General features: G+C 37.0%; 1 protein-coding gene across 1 annotated transcript in view; it reads right to left on the bottom strand.

The window, feature by feature from the left end:
- Positions 1–13178, bottom strand: part of DDX10 (DEAD-box helicase 10) — a 305324-nt gene that overhangs the window by 10317 nt on the left and 281829 nt on the right. The window contains exon 17 of the mRNA XM_004382479.2: positions 11075–11211. Coding sequence (XP_004382536.2) covers positions 11075–11211 — 137 coding nt within the window. The remainder of the gene's footprint in view (positions 1–11074; positions 11212–13178) is intronic.

Genomic DNA, 13178 nt, shown 5'->3' with positions numbered 1-13178 from the left:
GAATTCCTGGGGACCTGGTCAATCAGGAAGGGATACTGGGAAGTTCAGGGCCTTGGTGAGAAAGAGTCTAGGACAGAAGCTATAGGAGGGCAGAGATGACTGGGGCTTCAAACCAGTTCAAACCTTTGCTGAGACTTTGCATTTCCACCCCAGATACACTGAATCAGAATCTACATTTTAAAAAGATCCCCAGGTGATTCTTGTGTATAATAAATTTTGAGAACCACTGTTCTACTAGTGGTTTTCAGAACTGGTCCCTAACCAGCAGCATTAGCATCCCTGGGAACTTGTTAGAAATGCAAATTCTCAGCAGGGACTCGAAGTTGGGGGTGGGGGTGGTTTGACGCCCCGGAGACAACCTGGGTGCATGGTAGGTGAAGGTACTCAACAAGGACCAACAGTAAATTTAGTCTTTGGTGAAAAAGAGACGGTGAAGGCAATCAATGATTACAGTTAACACTTAACGTTCACTTAACCCACTGCCTTATGAGGCAGGTATTATTAGCCTTATTTCAAGACAAGAAACCTTAATTTTGAGAGGTTAGGAAGACAGCTTCCTAAGGGTAGCCCCATTCATAAGGAAAGGCTATACTAAATCAGAATTTCATTGTTTAGGGGAATAGGATTTAACTTAGCATATAACCAGAATCTGTTTAAAAATAAACCATCTTATAGTAAGGGTCTACTGTATTTTACAAGTTAAAAACAGTTTTATCTAAACTATAAAAGTTCTTATAGTTCAAAGAGTTGATACATCACCCAACACATTATAACCTAATTCAATTATTAAGCATAAAAATACATTTAGAGTTTTCTTATCCCAGAAGAACTATGTGCTGCTTTAATACATAACCTGAATTACCTTTCCAGTCTTCATTTGGAGTACTCAACCATCTCAAATTTTTACTTTCCTGTTCTCATAAACTTCATGCTAGCATACTCTTTCTAAAGAGTTGCCATTTTATGTACTAGAATAGCAACTTTTAATTATACTCCTCACCTTCCATGAAGCCAGCAAGTATCACCCTCCGGAAAGACCCATGGGATGACAGGATGAAAAGAACCAGAGGAATCTCCTCTGCCAGGAACATATGTTAATTGTATAGTCATGGTTATGCTATCAGTGTAAACATTTAAATTTTAATAAATTGTCAAGCAATGAATGAGTCCTTTACTTAAAGAGAAGGCTTTCAATAACCCTTCAGGTCCCACTTCAGAGAGGCTTTTCTAAGTACCTCATCTAAACTGAACTCTCCTAATTCCACTCTCATCACCCTACAGTCTGATCTTCCAGGGGCCTTATTAGCATCTCTCTTCTACTTTCTCTTCTACTTTTGTTTACATCTTTACAGTCTGTCTTTCTCACTGGACTGTAAAGTCTATGAGGGCTGGGATCCAGGCTGTTTTCTTTATTGCTCTATGCTAGGCAAAGAGTAAAGATTCAGTTTAATGAATGCCTGAGTAATGAGAATGTATAACAATGAGGCAGACAGGCAGGGGCATTTCCCATACTCCAATTTGGTAATATGGACTCTCTATCCATATGTTAAATAGGGTACGTTACATGATATCATTTTCTCTATATCATTCATTATTTCCACCCAGTCTGTAGGATATTATTGCAGATTGTTTTAAATATAGTCACTGGTACTTCGCGTATCTGGGGGCTTAATGAATGATTTGATGAAGGAGATAACGGAAAGTAAATATTCCAGAGACATTACATTTTATTCTTGTAAATGTATATACTCACTAAAAAACTTCTTCTACCACAGTTTTGCTCTTAATAATTAAAATGACTACCATTTATTAGGAGCCCTGGTGGCACAGTGGTTAAGAGCTCAGCTGCTAATCAAAAGATCGGCAGTTCAAATCCACCAGCCACTCCTTGGAAACCCTAGGGGGCAGTTCCGCTCTACCCTATATGGTTGCTAAGAGTCAGAACCGACTCGACAGCACCTAACAACAACAATAATTTACTAACAGCCTTATCATGTGTCATATACTGCTTTCTGTATTATGTTCATTAGATCTTCACAATAACCTTGCAAAATAGGAATTATCTTAATTTGATCCATGAAGAAAAGTGAGGATCAGAGAGATTAAGTAACTCGCCCAGCGTTCACAACTTGTAAAAGAAGGTACGATTTAAACTCAGGTCTGTCTACCTGACTCCAAAATCCACAGTTTCACCACAAGACCAAAGGACTTGCCTTTGTTCTAACAGAGAATTTTACAAAACTCCAACTTCTGCCCATGTTACAAAATTTATGACAAGACAGCACACAGATTAATATTTCCCAACTATATGCAGGGGTACCTGAGGGTAAGTCATTCAGATTCTTGGTTCATAGAACACCATGTAATTCATATCTTACATCTGCTAGAGCAGCTATTGTTATAATACAGATGCTGCTGAGACCATTATGCCAGGATCAGACATAGTTTAAATTCCTATATATTGACAGAAAAAGGTAAAGGGAACGAGACTGATTCACTGATATAATATTTTCCATGTACATGGAACTCCTAGCTCTTATTCCACTTGATTTTTTATCCCCTCTCTAGCTCTTGGGAAGCTTTAGCCAACAGACTTAAAGGTTTGGGAGGGAGTGGCGGAGAATGATATATTACAACAAGAAAAAAAGTAATTAGCGGTGCCTGCCATGAATAGGAAGAATGCTCATTGTTAAACAGCATACTTTAAATAAATGATGTGTGAATTAAATCCAATAAAAACAGATCAGAATGTTCTCTATAACCTGGAAACCATGTTCCTTGGGCTGCAAGGATGCTGCAGTTGGAAGCACTACACCAAGTCTCAAACACGTTCTAAATGCTGTCTGATATGATTGTGGCCAAGGCATCAGAGAAGAAAAAGATCTGCTGGGAAAACCTGTCAACTTCTTTCCTGCTGTATGCAGCCCTTTAGAGAAACAAGACGTAGTGTGGCATAAGCACTAAACCTTCAAGGATGCTGGGGTAAGCAGTTCTGATAATTAAGTTATAAAATGGCAACCGGAATCCCTGGGGATTCGGTATGCCAGACGCTCGAGAAGAGACAGCCAAAAAGCGTCCCAGTGTCCATGTTAGCGTCCCTCACTTCTATAGCGGCTGCATTTATTCAAGTACAATTAGGTGTGTAAGTCTGTATGTGTTAAAACATAAAATACAGCATCAACATCACTGTATAAGCCTATTCAGAAATCTCACAAAAGCCAGGACAGGGTGGTTTGAAGAAAGCATACTCCCTTTACTGTGGTATCTGTGTGCAGATTTTCAACCTCATGCTTTTTCTCTCTTTTTTTGGAATGCAAAGGAAAGAAATCAGGTGAAACTGTGAAGTGATCTAGCTGCATGCAAGCTGAGGTTGGGTGGCTGGAGGTGAAGAACAGTGAATATTCATTTACACAGAAACCCTGGAGTGTCCTTTTACAGCAAGCTGCTAAACGGGCTGTGGAAAGCTACTGTGAGAGCAGGGGTCTAGCACCCAAGTGTCCAGCTTGTGCCCTTGTTTGTATAAGACCCCCCTTCTTGCATTCATATCAATAAACATAGTTTGGATTTTTTCCTAAAGAATTTAAAGCCAATAATAAATGAGCCTGTAATAACATTAAAAAAAAAAAATCAGAAATCTTTATAGCTATCCTTTAGTACTAGTACTTTGGTATTCAAATATATTGTGCCAGACACTTGCCCCTTATCATAAATTTTAATTTACAAGGTACCACAACGGTCCTAATGAAGATTAATTACTGCAGTACAATTCACCAAATCTGCCCAGCTTTTTTCTGATGGAAAAATGGAAGTGAAAATGTATCACATCTTTAACGTCCCTTCTCTAGCTGCTCAGTACTAAATACAGATTTGTAAAAACAATTTCACCAAAGAAAATATTGATTGGCTCAGAGTTCATTATAAACATAACTGCAAGAGCAGAGGAAAAGATGTCCTCTTAGGTCAGAATTCTAATAATCAGAAAAGGCTGGGGGGTGGGGGTGGTGAGAAGGAAATAGAATGCAAAAGACGGCACATCTCACCATCGACCCTCATATGTGTTTCCTCCTGTAAAACATGCACACGTCATTTAGGACTGCCAACAAGTTTTGACATCCAACCCCACCCCCTCATCATTTTTTTTTTTCTTTTTCTTTTTTGCTCATAGACCTCTTTCCCCAGATAAATGCATGGAAATGTCTATGCTGCAGGCACACTATACCACTTTCATACAATTTCAAGGTGTTCATGATTTCCTTAAAGTTCATCCTGAGAGTCCAGGAAGAATCCCAGCTCTGCAGCAAATTAGAACACATACAAAATTATTTCTCTTCTCCCAGATTTAACATTCTAAACACCCATAACAAATTAGGTATATACGACACATTTTTCTTGCTGCTAATCTGCATGTAGGACATCTTGTGCTCCTCAGAAGCACATCAGCTTCTCTCTTAAACTACCTTCACAGGTTAGTTTTCAATATTCAAGATCATCACCGACCCAAGCATGTCCCCAGTTTTCCAACTATCTGGCAAAATTAAGTTTTACAGTTTAGTCTTACTCTTCATTAGTCCTTCAAATGACTTCAAAAAGACAAAAAGCCCAAACCTCAACAATGTTGCACATTAAAGAATAAACAAAATAAAAGCAACCACTGGAAATTTTAAAAAGATTTTTCTAGGGGGGTGGGGGTGGGGGGATAAAACCTAAAATTCCAACAACACGGAAGATGGATCAGAAAATTCTGGTGTGATTAAATGATGGTATATTACATATTACAGAGTTAACTGGCATGATCATGAGTATTCTAATTGAAGCAATGTAACATTAAAAAAAGATGATCCTAAGACTCATTCTCAATAGTGAAAACAGTGAAAAAGTCGCCATGCTCTAAAGTTAGGGCAGCTGCCTAAAGAACTCTACTAGGAGGGATGGCTCATCTTGGGCTCATGGCATCCTGAACCATTCATCTATTTTCTCGGAGATCATGGCGCTTCTGAAAAATGACAAACCCACAACACTCACTAGTGACAGTTATATATCACTTATACAATGGGTCACTAAATTAACATGAAGCAGAAAGCAGAGAGCCAAACTGAGGCAGGAAGTAAGGGCAAGAGGGTAGCTTCCTAACCTCCACATTCTCACACTCTTGTCTTCCTCATTCCAGCTCCAGCCCTTACCCCAGAAAATAACAAACCCCCTCCAAAATGAGTAACAACCTTTCCCTAAAAATCCCAGACAAGTAATAACTGCCTTTCCCCACCCCCACAACCTGCCTTAGAAGTTTCTTCATTCATGCTACATATCACAGGATATTCTTCTTTTGTTTGTTTCTTTTTAGGGCAATGGCAAAAGGGAGAAAGAAAGAAAAGGAACATGATTTAAAGAAAGTCAAGTAAATTAACTCCTCTTGTCACCCACAATGAATGGGAAGTTCTGGTAACAGCTCTATGGAATTTGATGGCTCATGGAACTCTGTATTTCACAGTAAGAAGAGATGGCCAAGATTTTCTCTTGAAAGCTGCTATGCATACTGGAAGGGGGCATAAACTTTTTTTTTTTTTTTAAAGGAAGTAAAAGGAAAGAATGACATGCAATAAAGTCAATATATCATGAAGCTGAGCCAACTTCTTTCCACATCTGTCATCCACCCACAACTAGATTCACCAACAACTAGAGGTTCAAATAGAAACTGTAGTCAATCGTAATTTTCCTTTTACAATCACCTAGGCTCTGAGTAAGAAAAAGCTCTTTTCTTAAATTATCATTTTTAAAGTATCATTCTCAATATTCAGTACAAATAATTTCACTAAAATTTATATCAGATATATAATGTGCTATTCCCTGCCCCAACCAAAAACACTTAAGAGGAAAAATGAAAATGCTTTCTGGGAATTTTACTTTCCTAGAAACTCATCTTTGGTTCATACATATTTCTTTTCCAGACAAAATGCCTTCCACATATTAGGAAGTTGATTCTAAAGTCTTGGAAGAGTAGCTGCTAGGCAAAATGTACTGCAGGGATGTCACAGGACTCGACACTAGGAGAAACTACAGAGATTAAAAGTTCGTCTCCATATGAGAAATCACTTTTAAAGACAAGTAAACTCATTAAAAACCAGAAAACTAATCTGGAATATATTTATAAAAACAAAATAGCAAAAATAAACAAACATATAGACAAATAACCTCGATCAGTCTTTTGGTTTAGAGCTGTGTAAGACTGGATAAAGAAAGATAGCTAATTATATGAGATATGGAACATTTTCTCTATACAGGAAAAGGATCAATTCATATAGAAGTTATCACCTCTAAATTATGCCAACAGTCTCAGTACACCATTACAGATGTAACTGGTCTTATGCCACCTAGAATAATCCCCACCTTACAGTAATTCTTTATAAAAATCCCCTGCTTTAGTCAAGGACTATAATCTGCAAAGCAAAGATTGATACAATGTAGTAAGAGTCTAACCATAACCTTTTTCTCTCTCTTTTTATGTTTGAAAAAGGTTAAGATTATAAATATTAAAAACTTCATTTGACTGGGTAATGAATATTTGGAACATCCAGCTGCTTCTTTTTTGTTATTCAATACTTTGCAAATTTTTACATCATTAGCAATTCACATGAAGATGGCCATAAACCAAACATGATGATGCTACTAGATATACAAAAATTAATCTTACATTACATGCTCAGAGCCAAATCTCTCAGCTTGTGAGGCAAAGCTAAAAGGAACAATTTTACTGAAAGAAGAGTTTAATTGGAATATGGTTAAAGATTCTACACAATGACACTCTTGTCTCACTTCAAAGGACACACTCTTTGAAAGGGCAATTTTACTTTCTCCTGCCCAATTAAGGCTTAAATTTACTTCACGTTTAGTTTAGACATCGCTCCCTTCAGGAAGCTCTTCCTAACCCATTACTATATCACTAGTCCATTACTATATATTCTCAGTGTTTATTCCCTCCCCACCCGCCACCCCCAACACACACACACACACTCTCTCTCTCTCTCAGTGCACAAATCACAGCACTTACCTACCACACTGTTTTGTCATTGATTGCTATCTGTAACCCCCACTGAACTAGGTTGTTGTTGTGCTGTTGAGTAGATTCCAACACACAGCGACCCTATAGGACAGAGTAGAACTGCCCCCATAGGGTTTCCTAGACTCTGATCTTTACAGGAGCAGATCTCCGGGTCTTTTCTCCCACAGAGTGGCTGGTGGGTTCAAACCTGTGACCTTCTGGTTAGCAGGCAAGCACTTAACCATTGTGCCACCAGGACTCCTTCACTGAACTAGAAACTCTGTGAAGGCAGGAAAGGTATTTTTCTTGTTAAATGTTTTATCCTCTGTACTTGCCTGGCACATGACAGGTACTAAAACACTTTCAGTTGAAAGAATGGGTGGAATAAACATGGCAACAAGGCAGAGAGACTCACAGATCAAGTGGATATTTTTAACTCTTAGGTAGAATGTGATTTAAATAATGCAGGAGTTTCTTACTCCAGTTCTTGGCACCACATATATAAGCTTTTCAAAATGCTTTTTATTGTGAAAGCAGTATAACTACATTGTATGGACTATTTGGGAGATAAAAATTTATGAGCCCGAACACAATTGTAATATTTGAGGTCTTTTGTCCCAAAAGGTATAAACATCTATCAAAACTTACTACAGACAAAAACACATGATTCTGGGTAGTTCCCAGCAGATCAATGTATATTCCTTGCTGTTTTGATGTTACAAAGTCCTACCTAGCTACCAGAGTAATTTTAAATAACCTGACTGGGGTATTAGAATCAGGGAATTCCATTTGATTTAGGCAGAACATGTTGATCTGTCTCTAACTTGTCTTGTGACCACAGACAAATTATTTTATCCCTCAATGCCTTAGTTTCTTCCAGGTCTTTGAACCTGTTTGCTCCAGTTGGAATCCCTGCTGAGAATCTGCATTTCTAACAAGTTCCCAGGAAGTTATACATAAGAATCACCTGGGGATCTTGTTAAAACGTAGATTCTGATTCAGTATAGCTGGGGTGGAAATGCAAATTCTTAGCAGGGAACTTGTTAGAAATGCAAATTCTCAGCAGGGGTTTGAACCTGAACAAACCAGTTAGAAGTCCTGGTTTCTTCACCTGTAAGAAGAAGGGTTGGACTGGATAATCTCTGTGTTCACAGACAAAAAAATAAAAACAACAGAAACTGGTAGACAGCCCTTAAACGCGCTAAGAGAATAAAACTCCCTCATGTTAGTAATAAAGCCCTTGTTGATATTCTCCTCAATAATAGACAATTTTTCTTCAACTTAAGAAGAAATGACCAATTACCTTCAATCTCTGCTAATGCCTGAGAAATATTCTAATTTTCATGTAATTCTTAGATATTTCCCACCTGAACTCTTGTCTTTGAGCTAAGATGTCTGTGTGTCTCTGGAAGTATTCCTACCTTCTTGTCTATCACTATTACACTATCGAACTTGGCTTCCTCTAACTCTCCAAACATCTCTTCTGTCATTTCTTGTATCATTTAAGCTAGTGGGCCAGTTTCATAGCTGCTTATAATTATACTTTTCTCTTATAACTCTCCTTCATCAATCAATCAATCAACTGAAATATTTCAGGGCCTTCTCTGGGCCCATGACGTTAATGTTGGGGGTGGAGGTAAAGGCTGGAGTTGAAAGTGTTGGTACCAAAAAACTTTAAGGACAGAGTTTCTACCTACAAAACATTTACAGGCTAATCAAGAAGATGAAACACATGAAGCTATCAGATAAGTCATATTAACTAGGTGGTAGCAGGGAAATGTCACTATGAGGGTGATTAATGTCAGAAGAATGAAATGAAATGTCTGCTGTACACAGATTAAGGATGACCCAGAAAATACCATTAAAAACGTTAGGAAAAAAACCCATATGAATCAGATGCAAAGGCATTGCTGACATCCTGCCAAAGGCTTCAAAGGCTGGCTCTTTTAAAGATGTGTTAGAGAGATGTGCAAAATATGGCTGCATAATAAACTTTAAGAACCAATTAATGTTCCCTCCAGAGGATCAAGTTACACAGAAACATTTGGAAGTTAATGATATAAAGTAATACATGTTAAATCACACCTATCAAAATAGAGACCCTGGAAACCACTCTAAGAGAGAGATTTATATAAGAATATAAGGGGTAGCAAATTTGACCATACCAATAGTTCATTTAGGTCTCTAACATGGGCGCCAAGGAAATTATCAAAGTAAAAAACAAAAACAAACCTGTTGCCATTAAGTCAATTCCAACTCATGGTGACCCCATGTGTTACAGAGTAGAACTGTTCCACAGGGTTTTCCTGGCTGTAATCTGAATGAAAGCAGATTGTCAGGCCTTTCTTCCGCAGCGCTGCTGAGTGGGTTCAAACTGCCTTAGCAGTTGAGCGCAAACTGTTTGTGCCACGTAATGACCTAGAGTGTGCTATATTTTCTCTTAGAGGTCAATTTCTAAAGATTAGGAATATGCCCTGAACCTACATTATTTAACTTTCATGAATTATTTACATATTTTTCTAAATCCTTATGTTCATTTTGTGGTGCCTCTTGCAGTAAAGCTAATATGTTCACTACCTTGTTGCCCAATAGCAAATGACTCAAAGTTTCTGGCATCACTTGGAAAGACTAATTTTGGATAAGCGAATTTTCCATAACATAAAATAACTGTTTACATGAGCACAAAATTAAAATGGAGAGTAATTCTGAACTGGTCTCCAGATCTCCCACAACATTTCATCCTAAGGGGATAATCTTTTTTTTTTGGAAACCTTTCAGGATGCTGTTCTTGTTTAAGAACAGATTATACCTCTCTGTGGCCCATTTCTTGGAAACCCTGATGGCATAGTGGTTAAGAGCTATGGCTGCTAATCAAAAAGCTGGCAGTTCAAATCCACCAGGCACTCCTTGGAAACCATATGGGGCAGTTCTACTCTGTCCTATAGGGTTGCTATGAGTCGGAATTGACTCGACGGCAATGGGTGGCCCATTTCTTAAACTCCAAATTCCCTGGGCTAGTAATTGAGGGGTTTAATCAAGCATCCTCTTCCCTTCAATCATCCTATTATCTATCATTAATACCTCCCTTCTGCCTAAATATGCCCATTGGTTTAGAATGTTCATGAAGTCTAATGTTCTCAGCTTTTACATCAATGGAATCCCCATGTAAAGTAATACACAGTACTCTGAAAAGAAACGTTGAGCATGTCATACTATTATTCGATTCATCACAGTTCATCTCTTCGAGGCATGGTACCAAACAGTCCACATTAAAAAAATCAACAAATTTAAAATTGAGAGAATCTGCCACAGGCATTTAAATAGAAGTTCTCCATTGTTTTATATATGTTATTTTTTTTAATATCAATGAATGTGAAAGTATAACTGCTTTATGTTTTAATTCAGAGACAATCTTTTAACATTCTCAATAGAATCCTTTGATAGTGAATCAAAATAAAATCCTGCCTCTGTTTTCATTAAACATACACTAGTGGATCAAATACTTTAAGTATAAAGGATTCAGAAAGAAGGAGACGAGAAAAAAGAACAGGGAAAGGAAAAGAAAACACCATTCTTTGATCACTCTAATATCTCATAAAAGAACCCCAATGATGCAATGGTTAAGTGCTCAGCTGCTAACTAAAAGGTTGATGGTTCAAACCCACCAGCCACTCCACGGGAGAAAAGATTCTGGCAATCTGCTCCCATAAAGATTACAGCCTAAGAAACCCTATAGGACAGTTCTACTCTGTTGTCCTATAGGATCGCTATGAGTCAGAATGACTCAATGGTACATAACGACAACTCACAACATCTCATAGGGATTACAGAAACAATAAGAGGACCTATAAAATGATCAGACGAGCATGTGGCATTTGTAGAATGACCTCTAGGTAAAATGAGAAAGAGACAGCAGCAAGATTTTCCAGGATATTAGTAAAGGTGACAAATATCTGAGTAATATGTTTAGTAGTGACTTTTGGATTTATTAAAAGGAGAAGTCCCATACACTTAATGTGATCAATGGTAAAAACATACCTAATTTTATTTTCGGTATCTTCACTATCTGAATCTTCAGAGCTTCTGTACTTGTCAGGATCTGGAAGTGTGCTGGGATCAAATCCACCATCATCATCATCACTCCAATCCAGAAAGGCTTCCTCTTCATCTTTGGCCTAAGAAAACATAAGGGAAATTGCGGTTTAAGAAGTCAGCTGACAAATAATCAGGTCGTATTTCCAGGCCCAAATATATACCCCTCTAATTGAGATCCTCAAATTAGAAGGCTTCTATTCTGGTAAAAGCCTCTCTGTGACTTTCAGAACGATAACCATTTGCAAAGAGAAAGAAAAACCTATGTCATTTCAAAAATGAAACACAAATAAAATGTGATTTATAAAGTAAATCACTATTAAGTCCTGTAAACTCGATACAGAGAAAATTTGTCAATTTTAGTACTCCATGTAACTCAATTTAATCATCAAAGAAATAAAATATAAAGTTGTTTTAGTGTTCCTGTCCACATACATATAAGCTTCAAAACTACCAGAAACATTACCTGAAAATATGAACAGCCTGAAGAGAGAGTGCAATTTAACATTTGTCTGATTATTTCATCATCACAATAGTCTAAGTCTTAGAAAACCATTAGATCTGTACAAGCTCATTATACTAAGGGTTTTTAAAAATTCAAATGCAAGTAAGAAGACTGGGAAACGGGAGGAACGCCAAGGGGAATGAAGAATGATAAAGGGAAGAGAGTGCATGGAAGAAGCTGGGAATGACACAATTACTTACAAATAGGTAGGTAGGTGTTGGGTTTTTTGGTCGATTTTTTTTATTTTTATTTTTTGGCTAGTTAATTTATTTTTTGTCAAAGCACATAATAATGCAGTGTTAAAAGAAACTTACCGCACATTTATGCAATGAACATTTCTTATAATAAATTCATTTCAGGTAGATAAGTTATGCCACCTAGTAGATAAACTCTAAAGGCACTGCCAAATGCATTTAACAGAACATTATTAAGACTGAAAAAAAAAACTGGATGAAATTTCTCTCAGATATCACCTTCATAATTCTTCACACCATGTGTGCCAAACTTCAATGATTCTTTGATTTTAAATGTTTAGTGCTCTTTTCCAAAAACTGAGTAACAACTCGAATAACATAGCAATTGACTATGTTGACCACAACAGAAGTCCCCTAACACCTTCTGAATAGCTCTCCCTTGATAATCTCTGAACATAACAAAGGGAGGAAGAAGTAGAGAAAACTGCTGATTTGCCCCTGGTAAAGCTCTCAGGTAAAGATAAAAGGCCTAGAAACAAATATCAAAGGGAGAAGGGTGGAAGGTGGCCATTAGAAGCATTAAGCAGTGTACTTGACAACATACTATTATCATCTGGTTGAAAATAAAGACATCAACAAAAATCGAACGTCATCATATATTCAAGAACACGAATCTCCTGGGCTATATTTCCAATTTTCCAGTCTTATGTTCTTAAAGGAATTTGCTGTTGGAGGCAGCAGACTCCAAACAGTTTCAAACTGTCTGGTCTCAGGACACCTCTACACTCAAAAATTATGGAGGACACCAAAGAGTTTTTGTTAATATGGATTATACCTATTTATATTTACTGTATTAGAAATTAAAACTAAGGCATTTTAAAAATATTTTAAAACATTTATTAATTTGTTAAACTCAATACATATGAATATAAATAGCATATTTTTAAGCTGTAATTGTAAAACAAAAGAACATTTATATTTTTGCAAGTCTCTTTAATGCCTGGTTTAGGAGAAGACAGCTGGATTTTCAGATCTGCTTCTGCAATGAATCCATTGCAATATGCTTTTCTGGGTAAAATCTACGAAGAAAATCTCACAGATAAGTAGTTGAGAAAGAAAGGATTAATTCAATAGCCTTTTCAGATAATTTCAGTTTTTCTTCATTTATGTGTATATGTATTAAAGTATATCTGTAAGTTAATATGTAATGTTTCCAATCCTCAAAGACAAATAAAAATTGGATTTATAAAGATACTGACACTAAAAGGCAATAATAGAAACCAAAAAAAAAAAAAAAAAAAAGAGGTATTACTTATGTCAGAACCAACTTAACAATGGAGTCATCAGAACA

This window comes from Trichechus manatus, unplaced genomic scaffold (genome assembly GCF_000243295.1).
Source record: "Trichechus manatus latirostris isolate Lorelei unplaced genomic scaffold, TriManLat1.0 scaffold00094, whole genome shotgun sequence".
NCBI classification, from domain to species: Eukaryota; Metazoa; Chordata; class Mammalia; order Sirenia; family Trichechidae; genus Trichechus; species Trichechus manatus.
Note: the sequence above shows the minus strand (reverse complement) of the source record. Positions and strands in the feature narration are given on the sequence as shown.